The following is a 20,176-nucleotide window of genomic DNA, read 5'->3' on the forward strand; positions in this document are numbered from 1 at the left end:
ATTTACACAGCACCTTAAAACCCCTCCACGGCTTGGCTCCACTATTTGCAAATCACTTCTGATTCAATTTTGTTTTGGTTATCTCAGTGTAAATAACAGTTAAGTGGGAGTCGCAGATTTTTCAAACACTAAAAGTGATAAACAAAGCTAATGGCAAGTCCAGATAAGGAGGAAAACCACCCAGAAGAATCCACAAGTACAAGCAAAGAAATAAATGGGACAGTCAGATGTGTGTGTTTCTTGTCACCAAAACTTTATTTTTCTTAATCTGCAGAGTGGCAGGAAAGTATATGCAGGGTGTTATTTAGACTGCCCAGTGATACAAGTGCAGGGCACCACTTAATAGGTGCCCAGTGAAACAAGACCGTTTAGAATCCACAACGCCATCCTCAGAAACAAAGATAGCTTGCAGCTCCCTCTAAATAGTTTCATACCTCCATTTAAAAATAGCGAGTATAATGCAAATTTTTGCACCCCAAATTGTGGCCACATTTTCAAGGGGGGAAATGTGTATGTATATAAGTAGTTACGGCGGCATTTCGAGGAGAAACCTTCATGTACCTGTACATGTTGGGGGTGGGGAGCGCGGTTGGAGGAATCCAGTTCAATGGCCTGAACAAATTCTTTGAAGTCTTTCCTCTTCTGGCAGTTTCAAGTTAGGGGCGTAGGGAGAAGTGAATCATCACCCAGAGTGGAGAGGAGTGTGTTTGGGACACAACAAAGGATCTCAGTAGTAAACGCAGGGTGTTTGGGATTTTATTCAGCCGGGCCTGTGCGTGTGTGTGCGTGTGTGCGTGTGTGTGTGCGTGTGTGTGTGTGCGCGTGTGTCGCCGCCACGCACTGCTGCCTGTTCAAACGCATGGCTGAGCTGCCGCCTCGCTCCCTACTCCAAACACCGTGAGCCACCAACGCCATTGCGCGTGGCATTGTGTTGGGTTCTACGTGTGTGGCATCGCAGTCAGGGAATTGGGGGGAACAAGGATTTTCCCCGTTTCCCGCGGAGTCTCCCTCGGGCGGCGTCGACACGGCCAAGGACAGCACGCCCTGGAGGTGCCCGGGGGCGCTCCTTCTCCCGGGCATTGCGCACGGGCAGCTCGGCGAAGCCTGAAGCGGAGGAGCCCGGGGTGGGCGGGAGATGCCGGGTGGGAGAGGGGCGGCGGGGTGGGAGCTGCCTTAACTTTGATCCGGCCGCGGCCGGGGGGAAGCCGCCGCCACCGCCGCCCCGCCCGGGCTGGGTGCCGCGGCGCTCGCCTCTGCGCCGCGCGTTTCCGCGGCTGCCTCTTTAATCAGGAACACAGAAGGGGCGGGCCCTGAGCCGGCGCGTAATCGGATAGCTCTGCCGCGGCTCTGACATCCACATGCTGCTCTGCCTGAAAAGGCAGGGGGGAGCCCGAGGGGAAGCAGAGATCGCGAGCGAGGCAGCCGCCCGCAGCCCGCCCCCAGCACATCTTCAGACGCGCAGACACTCGGCGAGGCGCTGGGCGAGGTGGAGGTGAAGGCGGGCGCGAGCGAACTCGGAGAGGGGCTCGCTCGCTCCCAGGCGATCCTAGCCGCCTCCGCCGCACCGCCAGCAGCTACAGCAACGGCACCAGCACCGGCAGCTTCCTTCCTCAGACTCCCCTCGTGAGGCTGGCCGAGCGGGTGTAGCTGTTGGGGGAGGATCCCGCTAGGGGAACCCGGCGAGGGCTAGAGCCGGGCGGCCGCCTCCCACCCGGGCTGTCCGGCGGCGGGTGCCTCCGCCCTCTCGTGGGTCCCGGGTGCCGGGGGATGTGTGTCAGTTTACGCCTCTGAGATCACACAGCTGCCTGGGGCCGTGTGATGCCTAAGGCAAGTCTTGGCTTTTATTTTTATTACCATATTTTTTTTTTTACGTTTGGCTTTCGGGAAATATTCGTGATGTTGTAGGATAAAGGAAATGATACTTTGAGGAACTGGAGAGGACATAGATCCGTTTTGTGTTTAAGAGAGGAGAACCGTCCCCTCTTCCCGGCTGGCTCCCCCTTGGCTGATTTCAAGAGCGACCGACCCTCCTCCCGGTGAGGTGGGGATCCAGCAAGGATAAAGGTGAAGACGGGCCGCCGGGGCCCAGGAGGGAAACGCTGACCATTAGAAACCTCTGCAGAAGACACTGCGAGGAAGATCACAAGAGCGAGAAAAACACAAAGACTTAAAATTATACAAGAAACCCACACATCCAGCCCTGGAGAGAGCCTCTTTCTCCAAAATGGATATGTTTCCTCTCACCTGGGTTTTCTTAGCTCTCTACTTTTCAGGACGCGGAGTGAGAGGCCAACCAGGTAAGCCCCTGAAAGTTTTTTTTTCTCTCTCTATTCATCTCAGCACACTTTCCCTTGAAAAGTAACTGCTAAGGCGGGAAGGGGGGCACAAGGAATGGCATAGAAAGAGGCATCCTCAATACTGAATAATTTAAAGAGCCATCCCACTCGGCCCTCCCTACCTTACACCACCACCATCACTGCTAAAACCCAACTTTATTCTCCTGCGAGGAGTGTGTGTGTGTGTGTGTGTGTGTGTGTGTGTGTGTGTGTGTGTTGAAACATAGACAGAATTTGGCGGTGTTCAGATGTCACATATGGACTGAATCAAAGGTTTAAAAATACTACAAAGCCTTTCTGCATTTCAGTTTTTGGGATTTCTTCCCCTTTCTTGAAGCAGAGCACATCTCCCTGGAGTTTCTTCAACCTAGCCAGCGGAATATAAATCATGTGCATTCCCTCCACGGAGCCGCGTTGAGCAATGTTAACTGAAGGGCTTGGGAAAGGCAAGAATCGAGTTGTTTCCCAGTGCTGTGGGTTCTCTGCAGAATGTGCGGATCGGCCTCAAAATCGCAGGGCTCAGCCGATGGGGCTTTCCGCAGAGCCAGGGGCTTGGGGGTGCTGCTGGCCAACCCAGGTGGTCCATCGACCCTCCTTTCCTTCCTGCATCCACGTGTTTTCTGGGAAAGTCAATCGTGTTCTTTTAAAAAATATTATTAGATAAAACAAACTGCGTGGCCCTCCAAGGTCTCTCCTGTGAAGTGGTTAGAAACTTTTGAGTGGAATTTGTTCTCAACCACTGCCAAAAAGGGTGTGTAGACTGAGTGCAGAGATAAGCACCAAAGGCCCCGAGTGTCTGGGGCCAGTGTGTGTGTGTGTGTGTGTGTGTGTGTGTGTGTGTGTGTGGAGGGGGGGGGGCTGGGAAGGGGTACACTCCCTGAACAGGGATCTCTGGTGTCAGGGAATACGGTGGGGCTTGTTCTTCCTTCCTCACACCACCCTCCAGGGTGAGCCTCTCGCCCCGCTGAGAAGAGTGTCTGGGATCTGACTGAACTCTTGGAAGCTGCTACAGGTGATTGAGAATGAGGAAACATCTATGAGGAGAGAGGAAAAAGGAAAAGGAGGAAAAGCCTTCCTGGTGTGCCCTCACCCAGCGGCACTTCCAAGGCTGCGGCCGCAGTACCCGGCTAAGCCCTGGCAGCCTCCTGGGCACCGCCTCCCATCACCAGGGCTGGTGGGGCCAGCGGGGGCCTGCTTTGACCGGAGGCGAAGTTGGTTCTCCCCCTCCTAACACATGCACCCGCCCCACTTGAAGCTCGGGTGTATATGTGAGGGGAAGAAGATTCAGCATTGCCCTTCCTATCCAAATCCTCATGTTTGCTGCGCCTTCTCTGCCATGACTGATCTTCAGGGCAGCTGCAAACCCTATCCAAGAGATGAGTGCAGGTCCCACTTGGGGAGGTTTCCTGTGCCTCCCCATTCCTTCTTGCCTTGATTCCAAGTTCCCAGTTTGATGTGAAATGAAATTACCTCCCACAGACCTGAAGGCTGCATAAATTATGTATGTTTGTGTGATTCGCTGTGTGTGTGTGTGTGTGTGTGTGTGTGTGTGTGCGCACGCTCCCGCGTGCAGTGAGGATGCCCACGGTGTATTATGTATTCAGGCACGGTCTCTGGTAGACCCGGGTGTGCGAGTGCGCGGACACTGGTGCGCACACAGGCACACATTCACACGCGCGCGCACACACACAACTTCAGATTCCGTGTGCTGTGCAGAGCGGGAGGGGTCGTGAAGACTCAGGGGCCATCTTCTACCCCAGATGTTCACACATATGCCCCCCTCCCCCCCGAGCGCTGTGTGGATGGAGTGTGTACGTGTGTGCGACAGAGGTTGGGACCCACTCCCGCTCCGCCACCTGCCTCCGTGCTCTCCGCAGGCGCGCCCCCTCTCCCCGGCCCCTCTCCGCCCTGCGTCATTTCTAGAGAAGCCCAGAGGCGCAGAGCGCGGGCAGGTCGCCCTCCTGGTGGGTCGCGGAGCTGATCAGGATTTCCGTCCGAGCAGCCCACTGGCACCCTGGCAGCTGGCGGCGGTGGCAAAGGGCGAGGCCCAGCTAGACCTCTGACTCACCCGGTGCGCGCCGGCCTGGAGGGGACGGGTACAGCCGGCGGCGGCGGGAACCCATTCCGAGGAGTCGGTGGGAAAGGAGGGTGGAAGGTGAAAGCGGGAGGGCGATTGAGCAAATAACCCCTCGGCGGCGTGCAGCCTCGGCGCCCCCACTCCTCGGCACGCCGCTGGGCCGGATCGCAGCACCGCCGCCTTTCTGCCTCCCTTCCGCTCGGGCTTGGGGCTCAGGACCGCTCGGCGGGCCCTCCCCGAGCGCCCCCTCTGCCTCGCGCGTTCCACTATGCGCTGCATTACCCCTCTCACCCCTCACCCTCCACCCCCACCTCATCCCTGGAGAGCCGGCTTTGAGGCCGGGCCGGCGGGGCAGGGGGATCCGAGCGCGGGCCGAGCTGGGTGGCGGGAAGCCGGGGTGGGATTTCCGAGCCGAGGGCGGAGAGACGGACAGAAGCCAGCTGGACGGAGCCGCGGGAATGCGCGCCGCCGCTTGCACTGCCTCTAGCCGCGCTGCGCGCCGAGCGCTCGCCTTGCGCCAAGACAGGTGAAGAGCACGCGGCGCGGGCGCCCACGTGGTGGGGACGCCGTGGCCCCCGGCGCACCCCAACCCCCAGCGCCATCTCTCACGACGCATCGATTTGTTTGGGCTACGCAGCAGAAACAGAGCCCAGCGATCCATAAACATTCTATTAGGCAAAAATGCCCCCAGTGAAAGCAAAACCCAGGCTCAAGCCTGGGCAAAGTTGGCGGACTCCAACTCCCCCAGCCGTGCCCCTCCTCCTCCCTATTGAGGACAGCGCCGGGGAGAAGCTCCGGCTTTTCCTCCACCCTGTCCAGTGCCAGAAAGTCTCGGCTGCAGCTCCCTGCTCGGGAGAAACCTCTGCAGGGTTGGCGAGCCTCCCCGCCGCCGCCGCGCTCTTTGCTTTCCCACGTGAGAAAAAAGAAATAGTCACGGCCGATGCTTCATTTCCACTGATTGATTTCTTTTTAATATCAACACAAGTTAATGGAGGCGAGGGGAGCTGTGATTCAATGGCTGCCCCCACCCTTCGCCTGGGTCTGACTGTACCGCAGCTTTCCCCACCAGGTCTAGGGCTGGGGTGCGGGGCTGCTTGCGGCGGGGGGGGGGGGGGGGGGGGGCGCACAGGCCCGCAGAGCTAACGCCCTAGGGCTGGCGAGGGCTGGTGGCAGAAAGAACCTGGTGACCCCTGGGAATCAAGGAGGTGCTGCGGGGGTTGGGATCAGCTTTATAGGCCAAGCCTAGGGAATCCGGCTCCTCCGTGTCGCAGCTTCTGCGGCTCCGGTTGAATATGTCTGGAAGGAGAGGGAATGCGCGCTTAGTTTCTTGGCGTGTGCTCACTGCTTGCCTCCCTCCCCCCTCCACCGCCCTCCCTTCCTTCCTTTCGGTTTCAGACAGAGAGGAGAGCCCCCTGGCGCTAGCCATTCGCTGTCAGCGCCTGGCCACGAAACTCCCCTTTGCTAGAGTTAATCGTGGTCCGCAGGGGACTAGGTTACGCTCAGGAAACCATTCAGGCCCTGACAATGGGTTTCTTCAGATGGTGGCAACTCCCAGCCCCAGTGTCCACGGCGCTTCGGGCCAAAAGAACCCTCACCCTGTAATCGACTCCAAACACCCGCCTCCGCCTGGAGAGCTGTGACCGCGCTGGGGTTTTACCACCACTGCCACGGACAGGGGCAGACGCGGGCAATTCAACCTTCTGTCGGAAATGATCAGATAAGAGGTGTAAATTGGCGGTGGGGGACAGGCTTGGGTTCAAACTAATCCTGAAAGAGAAGCACTGAGGGTCTAGTCTAGGCTCTGGATAAGGGTCTGAGGAGGATTTCTCTTTTAGCCTGTCTCCCTCCAAATGCGGGATAATTATGAGCATAATAATGTGCAACAAAACGATGAACTCCTAGATTCTACACAGACAGCCTGCTCTAGGCTCCGGGGACTGGTCTCATGCCCGCATTCCATGGGTGCCCAGTAAACTTTACCCCATAAACTGCCGCTGGAGGTAGCGAAACTGCGGCCTGTTGCCAACAGGGCACACAGTGCAAAGCAGTGGGAAGAGGAGCACGGGGGGGGGGGGCGGGGGGGGGCGCTGGGCAAGCCCCTTCTTGTCCAAGATGTGCGGCACAACTGTGACTGCCCAGGCAGCACCGCAGGTTTGGACTTTCTGCCGTTCTGGGGAGCCCGCAGATTAGGCCACAGAGCTCCCAGCTGGCAAAATGGAAGGTTGGAAGGCTGGAAGGCTGGAAGGCTGCAGGGACTGGAACGCCAGGCTATGGAACAGGACTCCTGCTGTCTACCAAGTGGCTTCAGCCCCTGGTATTGAATGTAAAGCCCACACTGGGCCGGTTTCTACCTTCAGGGAATAAAAGAAGCCAGGACCCACATGCCAGTTCATATGCATTGAATTGAATGCAAATAACAGTGGGGAGGGGCCTAGGGTGGAGGTGGGGTCCTGGGGAGAGACACCTTGGACTAGATCAGGGGTCGGCAAACTGCGGCTCGCGAGCCACATGCGGCTCTTTGGCCCCTTGAGTGTGGCTCTTCCTCAAAATACCATGGCCTGGGCGAGTCTATTTTGAAGAAGTGGCATTAGAAGAAGTTTTAAATTTAAAAAATGTGGCTCTCAAAAGAAATTTCAGTCATTGTACTGTTGATGTTTGGCTCTGTTGACTAATGAGTTTGCCGACCACTGGACTAGATGACTCCTGAGTAACCTGCCTGGTGTTTTCACTCAGCGGCTCATTGAAGCAACCAAGGGAATGAGCTGACTTTGGGTAACCCAAGCGTGGGACAAGTCTGAGTTGACAGAATTCAGAGCTAGATTCATTGGTGAAGAGTTTTCAGAACGTATTCTGTGAAAGTGCAGTTTGGAAAGACTTTAGGAAATAGAGATGTGATTTTCCTTTTCTAAAAGGATGGAGCAGAAGCGTAATACCATCTTGACTTCTTACACTGACAGGAAAGGATGTGAAAAGTGACGTCTGGGAAGTAGTTTGTAATATCATTAACATACTTGATGTACTGGACCATCTGACCATCATTTGCCATTGGACCCTCTTGAAGGCACCCTCCTTGAGTAGCAGACATGTGTTTGATCCCAAAAGTTAGTCTTTGTTCTGTTTCTTCCAGGGAAGGAACTCACTTTTTAAAAAAAAAAAATTTTTTTTTAACCCATTCCTGGATGCTACTGTGGCAGCTCCTCCTGGAGAGCCTACAGCATTTTTCAGAGCCTTATCTGCCTTGATGAGAAGTGACTGAGGGGCCTTACGGTTTCCTCACTGAACAGGGTTCGTGGGTTGGATTCCTGGATACTGTGGCCTTGTAGTGTGGCTGGCCCTCCAGGAGAAGGCATCTTCTAAAGGTTTAGGAAGCTGTCAAGTTTAGATAAGGCTGAGCTCTGATCCTATGGGACCTTGGTTGTATTAATAAGGAGAAATTAATTTTTAACCACTGGGAAGGTTGCCAAATTATGTGACCTTTGGCAGACCAGCTGTGCTATAAAAATAAATCCCCCATTTCTGAAAATGCTGCTCCTATCCAGTAGAACAATAACAACGTGGCATTTAGCACAGATGAGGAGCAGGGTTGAGAAGAAAGGGGAAAGGAGGGGGGGAGTGTTGCCAACAAAAAACCTTCCGATGTTGTAATGCATAGTTTCAGGCCTGAGTATCCTACCTACTCCCCTGCCCCCCCCCCCCAACACATGCCCTGGTTTTCAGTACACAGGAAAGAGGGCCAGGAGGACAAGGAGTGGGGTGCCTGTGGGAGCAGGGAGTGGAGAAGGTGTTAAATGCTTCCAGCCCTCTCACACCCCAGTCCTGAACACATCTCCCATTGTCCACACAGACAGACTGCTGGCACAGGAAGAGAAAAAGGAGTTTCCAGGCAAAATGTTTGTCTTTCCCTTATGCCACACATGAGCTTGTCACATAGAAGTTTGGGGAAGACCTTCATTGGGCTTTTCAGCTTCTGAAGCTTTGGAGCCAGACAGCCTGGGTTTAAAATCCAGCCCAGCCCTGCAATCCAGAATCCGTAATCTCCCCGTGCCTCAGTTTCCCTCTGTGCCTCAGTTTCCTGGTCTGTCAGATGTGTTTGAGAATAATAATAGCCCACCTCATAGGTATCATTACCTGCCTATTCGGAAATCATTTCACCTTTAAAACAGCTTCAGTGGGGTTTACTGTATCACAGAAAGCACAGTGTAAACATTGTGGTCAATTTACATTATTTTATGAGCTGTTTAATAAGTAAATAATTATTCCTTCCCAGCTCTTACCCCACTAACCCTTCACCTGTGTGCTATAAGCATGGAATTATCTCTCCACACTCTGTCCTTTGGAGACAGGTATTCCCTGGTAGGTTCTCATCTTAGATATACTTCTCCGCTTTGCTTCTTTTTTTCTCCACTTCCAGTGTCCTCACCTCTACTGATTTTTTTAAATCTCTCTTTTCCTTTTCCTCTCTTCTGTCCTTCATCAGGAAAATGTGCTCTGCAGGGATCCCAGTGCTGAAGAGATCCTCCCTCCCCCCGAATGTGTAATAACTTCTACTCTGGCATCAAGGCCCCTCAGCAGCTGAACTCAAAAAAGTCATCATAAAGACAAAATAGCTTTTACCCAGCAAGACTCTTAATAATCCCATTTCCCTCTGGGTCTTCATAAAAGAGTCATGATCTAATCCAGAAGGAAAGGGAGGGGCCTGGGACACACAAAAGGAAAGCTCTCCCCGTGGTGTGCAGTGGACGAGGCTGCAGGCCAGCTTAATGCAACATCCAGTGTGACCCTCCAGAGATCCCGCGATAACCAGTGATCTGGCCAGTCTTTCAGAGAAAAAGATAAAGGGAATTGCAAATTATTGGGCTGAGTGGTAATAATAATTGTTTTGATAAAGAGGGAAAATAAAACAGATGTGCCCCAAAGGCATTTTGGGGTCTAGGGGAAGAAAGATGGGTAGAGAGAAATGAACTAAAACCCAGCAAGAGCCAATCCATTACCAGCACAGGTTTAGTGGTGAAGTAATAGTTTGCATCTTCCTGGTGCTACTGACAACAAATATCTAGAACTTGCCTTTGGGAGGGTGGGGGGCTGGAGGGAGGGGGCAAGAAAACATTCCAATAAATTCTTGTTGCCATTATTAGAATTAAAATACAAGTGTCATTTGAACGTCCTCATTATTATGTGAGGTTCCAGTGTCTTCAGAGACGTGGTTCACACTAACTCTACCTTGACTTATGACTAGGTGCTATTATCCCAAACAAATCATTTAAACACCCAGTTCACCACTAAATTTACCATTAGTATCAGCTGTGGGCTGGGAAGGAAGAGTTGGAGCTGGAGAAGCACAGCAATTTGTGATAAGGCTTTCTTAGCATCTGTAGTACCTACTGATACCTTTGGTGTTGCTATAGGCAACTAGCAATTTATTAATTTATCAAACCTCATTGACACTGACTCTTGGGAAAAGCTCTGGGTTTGATCCTATAAAGTTCTCCAAAGAGGAATCAGAAGGGGGCCATGCATACCCTCGAGTTGAAGTGGTCCAGCAGAAGGGATAAGGCTGTTCCGAGCTCTCACATACCTTAGAACAGCGATTGTCAACCACTGTGCTACAAGAATGTGTAAAACATGCAATACCTGACGTTTTAGTCAGTGGCGCTAACCTCTTTTCCCTTAGATTGTCAAATAATAAAATGACAACAGCCAACACAATAGCCATCAGTGTGAATGAATCAAAATTATACTTTTTTATTTGTCAGATGGGCAAAAACATCATATATTTTAGTAATTAGCTTATGTGCTCCGTGAGATAAAAAGGGTTGAAACTCGATGCCTTAGAAGATACTGAAGAGCTTCAGAGTCCCAGGTTTGGGTGGCCAGGGATGGGGGAGGGTGCAGCTGAGCCTGATTGAGAGAATAGATGGGATTTAGGAGTGGGAAAGGCATAAGGGAAGGGGGAGGTGGGAATAGAGAATTGGACACTGGGTTTGTTTGAGGTGACACTCAGAAGCTTCAGGGTGAAGGGAAATGATTGCAAATAAGGTTGGAAATAGTAGCTTGGGCTAAAGGCAAGGCCCGAATTGCTAGACCAAGGGGTTTAGATTTCATTTACTAACCAATGGGGAGCCATTGATGTTTCAACATAAGCCTCCAGTTAATCAAAATAAATGAAGAAAACTATTATATTACCTTGTTTTTTTCCTCCTTGGGTTTTTGGAGGGACCTCAAAATTATTCTTCTTCTATTTCCTTCCCCAAATGTCTGTTGAAATGGTCAGGAATTGTAATCCCAGATCTCTCATCAATGGCATCAAAATTACATTTGCAATGAAGGCTGGAAAAGAGTGGACATAAATATAAACTAATGCTATTATATCGGCTGCCCTATTGGAATTGCATTTGTTTATGATATAAGATGACAAATAACAAGTGGCATGATTCGAGGTCAGGGAGGTAATCACATCAAACTTACATTTTAATGATTAAACAGGGCTTCATTTTTAGAATCCAGATTGAGGGGAAGAGACTTTCCAAAGCCCTATTTCCAGACCCCGTTTCCAGTTCTCTCCATGGAACCTTTGGGGGTGTTCTAGAAGAGGGGGTTTGCCCTGTTCCCTTCCCCTCTTTCCACGCTGGCTTCCTCTCTCCCTCCTAGAGCCCCTCCCCCCTGCCTGGCCGAAGATTCTTTGATTGGGATTTTGAACTTTATCACTGCGAAAAGTTCACAGGGGTTTCCATTCCCCGTGCCTTGAGGAGTGCATCACTCACTGCCACCCGCCCCATAAATTGAATAGATTGCGTCCCTTCCCTGTTGCCTTAGGAAGTGGTCAAACAGCCGCATTCCTGGGCTGATGGATTGGCTCATTTCTTCCCCGCTTAAGCCAAGATACAGATTTTATGAGACTGTCTTGTGACAGGCTGAAGTCGCTTTGAATAAAACAAAATCCAGCCTCAGCTCACAGAAAAGAAAAACTCTTAAAAAGCAGCTTATCCAGGGTAAGCAAGCAAAATTTGGTTAAGACCTTGAGCAGAGGACTTTGGTGACTGGGGTCAGGGATTTTAAGAAACACTTTTTGGTCTTTCTTTTTATGCATCACTGTTGCCAACAGGCTCGAACACAGAACTGCATATCCATAATGTTTATAAATATGCAGCCACAGACCCAGTTAAGAAAGGAAACTCACGTCAGTAGAGCTAATGTGATTAAAAGAGACATTTGAACTCTCCATAATGCAAGACAGACATGCTCATCTGAAGGAAGAATCCTGGAGTTTTGTTTTAGGCTCACCTGGAGCAGATAACACAGGAGCAACACCTTGAATAACTAATCTGCTTATCTGGGAGGGGAGAGAACCTTTAATTCTTGGTTCCTCGGTGGGTTATAGGATCTTTCCCCCGCCTCATTGTACAGGCTTTGAATTTGAGAACTGGAACTGACCTTTAAATTCACTTCCCTTATTTTATGGAGGAGAAAACAAAGGCTCAGAGTGGTTTACTAACTTACCCAAGGTCACACAGCTTGTAAGTGGTAAGACCATACAAGACTTCTTACTGGCTAAGCGGCAAGGTGACCATGTTCTCTTTTTAAGTAGGAGAAAGAGCCTCATTGCCTTGCTACTGATAATTCAATGAAAACAATGCTGTGGAAAGAGGAACTGGACGGGATTATGCTGTGGATAAAGGGTGAATTATAAAGTAAATAAAGTGCTATTTTAATGGAAATGTGACTGAGTACTCTGAGTACTTTTCTCCACTAAGTGTCCCCAGGTGTGGAGAACAGATGTAGAAGTAGATGTATTCTCGCCTTCCTCTTTTCCGTGGCATTTAAAATAGCAAGGGCACTGCGATCTGGCTCCATGGGTCTTAAACCCTATTCCAGGAAGGCCTGATGTTCTTAACAGAGAAGGCCCCTCAGAGAAGAGGGAGGGACTTCGAGGCCTGGACACGACTCCGATTCTGCCACCCTCCATTCCCACACCTAAGAAGAGCTCCACTTTCAGCTGCTCTGCACATTGGAGCTCAGGGTAGAGTTTTGTTCAAGGGAAAAACAAACAAACACTTCTAACAAGAATTCTGAAAGCTACGCACTTAATTCAGTCCACTCATTGCAGCCCAGTTTAGGAAGCTGAGTCCGAGGCAGGTCACTGAGTTAAGAATCCAGGTGCCATGTCTTCTTGGTAATATCAGTACCACCCACCCCCCTTCCCAGTAACCTGTCCCCTTACCCCTGACCCTCCATCAATAACACCCTGACTCTCCAGTCCCACGTCCAACCCTAAATTCCCCTGTTTTTGCCAAGGACTTTTCCCCTCAGTTCAGCTAAATCGAGGGATCTGGTTGTTACTATGGGACTGTCTGCAGGCGGTTGCCTGGTGTCACCTGGTGTCACCCCCTGTGATTCTGATCATTTAAAAGTCTCACTATAGCCAGGCTTCAGCGTTGAACAACTATTATTGTCAAGTTCAGGCTCTACAGTGATCCTTTAAAACAGCTCCAGTTGAGTTCCCTTAGAAGGCAGACCAGGTTTTTAAAAAGATCTTCTTTTAGTCCTTCTTACTAAAACTCAGATCTTACTAGGAACCAGTGAGTTGTCTGAAATTGGGTTCTGTAGGAGGGTGAGTTCCCTCTGAAGCTGGCAGAGTACCTGAGAATTGTAGGTGGCCGGGTACAAGATTTCTTCACCTGATCCACGGCCTGGGAACCCCAGGGCAGCATCAGATAGTGCTTAGCCAGGGGTGGGCAAACTTTTTGACTCGAGGGCCACAATGGGTTCTTAAACTGGACCGGAGGGCCGGAACAAAAGCATGGATGGAGTGTTTGTGTGAACTAATATAAATTCAAAGTAAAGGAGCGGAGGGGAGAGCAAGAGAACCCTCCGCTCTTTCGGCTCCACGGGCCGGATAGAACAGCCAAACGGGCCGGATCCGGCCCAAGGGCCGTAGTTTGCCCACGGCTGGCTTAGGCCATCAGCAAAGCAAGGGCATGGGAGGGAGGGAGGGAGGGAGGGAGGGAGGGAGGGAGGGAGGGAGGGAGGGAGGGAGGGAGGAGGTAAGGGGAGAAAAATGTCAGAAATAATCTGACATTTTATATCAAATAAAAACACCTAAGTAGTCGTTATGGAGGGAGGGGAGTGTCAGACCTTTGGGACTTCAGAACATAGTATTCCCTTTATTTCAACTTATTTTTTAAATTAAATTTATTAGGGCACCATTGGTAAATAACATGATATAAGTTGCAGGTGTACAGTTCTATAATACATCATTTGTACATTGCACTGTGTGCCCACCACCCAAAGTCTAGTCTCCTTGTGTCACCATGTATTTGACCCCCTTTACCCTCTTCATCCTCCCCCCCCCCCCCCCCCCCCCGCCACTAATCTCCATACTGTTGCCTCGCCCTAGAGATATCACTTTAATCCTTTTATCCTGGGGCCTCTGAGGACCTGGTCCATCTCAGTTGCAGGAGAAAACTTCTCCGAGCAGATCGGGCCTGGGTTTGCCTGCTCCTCTTTGGGAAATTTGCCCCAGGTAAAAGGTAGTTACAAAATCAAGGGAGAAAGAAGTCCCTGGTCAACTCACCAAACAGGCTCAGTAGCTCAAACTTCAGTTGGGTCAACTTCTCTTCTGTATATGCATATTGGCCTAAAGGCATTTGCCCTTGAGTTCCCCTTTCTTTTGGCTGGATTGGACTCCTCTGGAGAGAGCATGTATGCTGTTCCACTTGGACACAGGAAAGGCCACCGGAGGAGTGGATAGTGTAGCTCTTCAGAAGAAAACCTGGGTCATTCCACTTGAGCTAATAAAAGAGTAATATGCAAATTGACCATCACGCCAACACACAAGATGGCTGCCCCCATGTGAACACAAGATGGCCGCCACCAGATGGCCAGCAGGGGAGGGCAGTTGTGGGCGATCAGGCCAGCAGGGGAGGTCAGTCAGGAGGGACCAGGCCTGCAAGGGAGGGCAGTTGGGGGCGATCAAGCCTGCAGGGGAGGGCAGTTAGGGGTGACTAGGCCAGCAGAGGAGGGAAGTTGGGGGCAACTGGGCCTGCAGGGAAGGGCAGTTGTGGGGGAGCCAGGCATGCAGGGGAGAGCAGTTGGGGGGTATCAGGCCTGCAGGGGAGGGCAGTTAGGGGCAAACAGGCTGGCAGGCAGAAGCGGTTAGGGGCAATCAAGAAAGCAGGAAGGCGAGCAATTGGGAGCCAGCATTCCTGGATTGTGAGAGGGATGTCTGACTGCCCGTTTAGGCCCGATCCTACCGGGATCGGGCCTAAACAGGCAATCGGACATCTCTCGAGGGGTTCCAGATTGGAGAGGGTGCAGGCTGGGCTGAGGGACACACCCCCCATGCACGAATTTCATGCATCGGGCTTCTAGTACATATAATATATATATATATATATATATATATATATATATATATATATATATATATATATATATATATTAGAAGCCCGGTGCATGAAATTCGTGCATGGGGGTGTGTGTGTGGGGGGAAATATATATATATGTGTGTGTGTGTGTGTGTGTGTGTGTGTGTGTGTGTATTTCAGAAAGGAAGGAAGAGGGAGAGAGAGATTGAAACATCAATGATGAGAATCGTTGATCGGCTGCCTCCTGCACTCCCCCTACTGTGGACCAAGCCGGCAACCCAGGCATGTGCTCTTGACAGGAATTAAACCCAGGACCCTTCAGTCCCCAAGCTGACACTCTATCCACTGAGCCAAACCAGCCAGGGCTAAAGTATCAATGTCTAACTAGAGCCCCGGTGCATGAAATTTGTGCACTCGGGGGGTGGGTTCCTCAGCCCGACCTGCGCCCTCTTGCAGTTTGGCAGCCCTCGGGGGATGTCCAACTGACGGCTTAGGCCGGGGGGAGTGGGCCTAAGCCGGCAGTCAGACAACCTTAGCGCTGCCACAGAGGCAGGAGAGGCTCCTGCCACCCCCGCTGTGCTCATCAGCTGTGAGCCCCGCTTCTGGCTGAGCAGCGCTCCCCCTGTGGGAGCGCACTGATCACTAGGGAGCAGCTCCTGCATTGAGCGTCTGTCCCCTGGTGGTCGGTGCACATCATAGTGAGCAGTTGAGCGGCCTTAGCATATCATTAGCATATTATGCTTTGATTGTTTGAACAGTCAACTGGACTACTGGACACTTAGCATATTAGGCTTTTATTATATAGGATGTGTATGTGTACCCGATGTATGTTTGGTATCCAAGTGTGTGTTTCTCAGTGTGAGTGCCATCCAGACAAGAATGTGAGCTTGTGCCCGGCCGGTGTTGCTCAGTGGTTGAGCATTGACCCATGAACCAAAGGTCCCCGGTTTGATTCCTGGTCAGGGCACACGCCTGGGTTGTGGGCTTGATCCCCAGTAGGTGGCGTTCAGGAGGCAGCCGACTCTCATCCATGTTTCTCTCTCTATCCTTCACCCTTCCTCTCTCTCTAAAATCAATAAAAACATTAAAAAATAAACATACATTTTTAAAAAAAGAATGTGAGTTTGTAAATGTTTGGATATTGCAACGGCTAACCACACAAGCAAAGCAGATGTTTCAATGAGTTCTCAAATATTTTAATGAGTGCCTCGATTTTTCCCGATAAAGAGAGGACAGAAAAAAAACAAAGAGTTACTTCTTTTCCTTTGAGTGAAGTAAGTTTTTACCAGGAGAACAGGCAGGCAGCTATGGGACATACACACGTAGTTTAACTTTTTTCTTCAGTGGGGAAGTGACGCCTCCTGGTGTGGCTCAGAAATGAAACCTTCCTCTGAGGAAGTTTCCCGTCTTTCCTGACGATCATGTGTGCCTGCTCTATTTACTCAAAGCGTAAACTGGGCGCCGTGGGGGCATTGAGGAAGTGAAGTTCTTCTTTCCATAGAAAAGTTCGTAGACAATTTCCTCTCTGAGCTGTAAGACAGCTGGTGATCTAAGTCCCCTCCCCCCTCCCCGCCCTTTCAGAGGGCCACTCGTGGTCCTATTTCACATGCATGAGCCAGGACCAAAGGGCTACAATCTGACTCGCTACAAGATGTTAGGTGCCCAGTTTGGGTGAGTGGTGTGGGCACCTGGCAAGCCTTCGGGGATCGGCTGCAGAGGAAGCGGTGGCACCAGGCCCGGCTGCTGGCTTTACCTTCATCTGGGCAGGAGGGCTGGGCCCATTGTCCTCCTGGCCTCGGGAGGGCGCAGGGTCATGAGTTAGAGGATGATGTGGTCTCTGCCAGAAGGAGGAAACGGCCTGCTTTTGTTTTCTACCCAGCAGGAAATGGAACCTGAATCCATTTGGTTCTGGGCAGTACAACAGGGCACAGTTTGAGCTCTTGGAGGCCCTGATGCCTAAAGGCCACTTGTGTGGATTTGTGTGTCCCCCACCACCACTGTGCCCATCTTTTATGCATTTGAAGCCTGCCCGCCCGGTAATCTAAAGCAGAGTTCCGGGAGACAGTCGTGCCATCAGGCGCGGGGAATAGGGAAGTGCACCTGTAGAGTTAAAAAATGCATGACCCTTTCCCTCAAAGAGTGAACGCAGGAGAGAGACCCGTCCTGGAGGGCGGCTGCTGAGCCCTAATGCATAATTCACGGGCCCACGCTGCTCCGTGCAGATGGCGATATTAAATCGTGATTGATGCTAAGAGCGGCACGGCTCTCAGGAAGGTCTCCCAGAGGCTTCTGGATATTTCCAAGTCTCATATGTCTTCTTGTCCTCTCTTCTAAGGTAGTCTTAAGCGAAACCCCCCATTTCCCAGGAACCCCTCCTGGGGATGGAAGATCTTCACTCCCAAATATGTGAGATTCTTCAAATGTCATCGCCCACCTTTTCTGCCTTTGAAGACGGCCCCATTCCCTCCTGGCACTTGTGTAGCTGTTGCCTCCAGCCGGGCACTGTGGGGAGGGCGGGGGATGCTCAGCCAGGCTCCGCCAGCCCCTTCCCGAGGGCTGCTGACCAGGGACAAAGCAGCAGCACACTCTGCTGGTGGTGACCAGGCAGGAGGGACAGTGGGCAGAAAGCTCCGGGGGGGGGGTGGGGGGGGGAGCCAGCCGTCCACTCAGCACAAAGCGCTCTTTGTCGAGACTCTGAGGTCAGAGTTGGTGGATTCTCCTATGCAGATTTTCCACTCCATGCATAATGAAATCATAAATCAAATTTGTGGTGGATGTGGAATTAAGTGTTTGGGAGTTTTGCTTTTGCTTTCTTTCAAAAAAAAAAAAAAAAAAAAAAAAAAAGCTGAAATCACCCTCCAGGGCCTGTTCTGGCCCAAAGCTGAAAACGCGTCTTCGCATCACATGTAATTGTTACCAGGCTTGTGGGTCGGCACCACAAAACCACTCTTGTCAGTTCCCGGAGCCGTTACTTCTGGCGGCCTGGGCTGGGCTGGGCTGGGCTGGGAGGCCCAAGAGCATGAAGGATTTATGAGGTAAAGATAGAGGAGAGGCTGAGCGAGCGCCGAAGAAGATGGGCCAAGGCCAGGAGACAGGAAAAGGCAGGGAGGCATGTTAACTTTGCAGCTTTCTTGTTCTTTTTTTTTTTTTTTTTTAATCCCAGAGCATGTGATTGGGAACATTGGCGACCACTTTCTGAAATATTTTCATTGGGGAGAGTGTGTGTGTGAGTGTGTGCGTGCTCAGCCGTGTGAGGAGGGGGAAGATGGGCTGAAATAACCTCTTCCACTGAATGAGTAAGTAGGTTAGCTTCCTGGACTGCCATAAAAGGTCTGTAAAACCCTTTCAGGCCACTGGTAGAGGAGAGAAACTGGGAGAGGGGGGGGGGAAATGCTGGAACATATTTGAAGTTCCTTGGGTTGTTTGCCTTCTCTTTCAGACCCACCCTGTGGCGGTCGTTTGAATTCCAAAGATGCTGGCTACATCACCTCACCAGGTTACCCCCAGGACTACCCGTCCCACCAGAACTGCGAGTGGATTGTTTACGCGCCCGAACCCAACCAGAAGATTGTCCTCAACTTCAACCCGCACTTTGAAATCGAGAAGCATGACTGCAAGTAAGCACCCTCCAGCCCACTGTGCATCCTTGAGACACTCTCCCTCCCTCCCGCCCTCCTTCCTTCCAGCCCGGCTCCGACCGCAGCGCCACCTAATGGCCACACCCGTAACACCAGGCCTGCGAAACACCTGGCCGCTAAACAGTGCCGCATCTGGGTCTCAGGGGGACCCGAGATGGCATGCTTTTTCAGGGGAAAATAAAGGCCAGTTGGTCCCATAGTATGGAGGAAAGAGCCTTCTTGAGTGCATTGTGTAAGGAATAGCATCCTATCTTCAAAAGCTGGCAGTGGGGGGAATTCCCTGTGGGGGCAGGGTGGGAGGTGGACTACAAAACAGCAGCTCTTGACTTTGGGACTTGCTACAAGATGTTAGGTCCACCTTGGAGGTCTCGCCGTTTCCACCGCTTCGACCACACGTAGGAACCCCACTGACTTCCTTGATAAAACAGTAGCCCAGTCCCCACGTGGAGACTCCCTCTCCATCCAGCCATGGACAATTGGGCTGTTGTCATGGGAAGTGGCAGCTGGTTTCCTTACAGTTAAAAATCAGAGTCTCCACGGGTAGATCTAGGATGTGCATTGCTTCTTGGTATCTGTGCTGCACAGGCTAGAGTCTCAAGGCTGGGTTTATCTAATAAGCACTCTGCTAATTGCTTTGTAAATATCAACCCACTCCACTCTCACAAGGGCCCTGGGAAATGGGGGTCCTTCCCACCTCCAGGTTGCCAATGAGAACAGCCAAAGCCCAGGGAACCTAAGTCAGTCACCTGCGGTGACTCGGCCGGTCTCACCACCTCGGTCCTGTCACTGTGGAGATGTGTGGCTCAGGAGACACCACGTGGACATGTAGACATCTGGGAGTGCTTCAGAAATGCCATGTTAACACGAAGGCCCTATAAATCAAGGTGCGGGAGCAGGCAGCATTGTCATGTCGAGAATGTGAATACAGTGTTTCCTCCCTGAAACAAAAGGGAAAGTTTTCTGTGCAGAAGGTCATGTCTGGCTCCAGAGGAGCACCTACAAGGTGCCACTGCTCCAGTGGGTGTCCAGTGCCCCCTTATGCTTGATAAATAGTCTGAGCCTGTCTTGTGACCAAGGCAATGCCAAGTAATGAAAAATTCATCAAGGGGCCAGCTGCTGGGAAAGGTACAGGACGCAGACCTGGATCCAGCCAGCGCTTCCTCATAGAGACAGGACCCTCTGTAACCAGGCAAAACGCTCTGGAAACACTGTAAGACAGAGCCCACTAGATGGTACAAAGCACATTCACATTCTTGGCATGACAATGCTGCCTGCTCCCGCACCTTGATTTATAGGGCCCTCGTCTTAACACGGCATTCACTGTGAACCCGTGCATCAATGTCATTGCTGCCCTCCGAGGACTGCTTTCCACCTACGCAATGGTTTTCTCCTAACGAGAGTTAGTCTTTGTTGAGAACCCAAGGGTTTCCTGGATAGATGCCTCATGTGACAAAGAATCATAAGGCCGAGTTTCTAATCGCAGATCGTCTCTTGACTCATTGAAGGACACAGGGTAGCTCCCCAGTTCCTCTTTGTCTAAGTTCAGGGCACGCCCTTGGACACGTTTGCACAGAATCGCAAGGCTGCCCATTCCCCGCCGGTGAACTTTACCAAGAATTTCTGTGAGAAGGGCTTCTTTATGAGGTGGTTTTGCTCTTGGAGCCTCTGGCTGGGCTGCAGGAGGTTGGCACAGGCTGAATCGTAATGCACCGAGAGCTTGGGTCTGAGCTCAGAGAAATTTGACTAAGCACCTCTCTCGAC

The 20,176-nt window shown here is 51.5% G+C and overlaps 1 protein-coding gene across 5 annotated transcripts in view; it reads left to right on the forward strand.

The window, feature by feature from the left end:
• The first annotated feature begins 1,402 nt into the window (after positions 1-1,402).
• The window catches only part of NRP2 (neuropilin 2), a 118,493-nt gene continuing 99,719 nt past the window's right edge, over positions 1,403-20,176 (forward strand). For all 5 annotated transcript variants that reach the window (XM_080671073.1, XM_080671074.1, XM_080671077.1 and 2 more), the window contains exons 1-2: positions 1,403-2,297; positions 18,217-18,394. In XM_080671073.1, the coding sequence (XP_080527199.1) occupies positions 2,225-2,297; positions 18,217-18,394 (251 nt within the window). In that variant the 5' untranslated portion in view covers positions 1,403-2,224. The remainder of the gene's footprint in view (positions 2,298-18,216; positions 18,395-20,176) is intronic.

This window comes from Plecotus auritus (genome assembly GCF_963455305.1).
Source record: "Plecotus auritus genome assembly, chromosome: 5".
NCBI lineage: Eukaryota > Metazoa > Chordata > Mammalia > Chiroptera > Vespertilionidae > Plecotus > Plecotus auritus.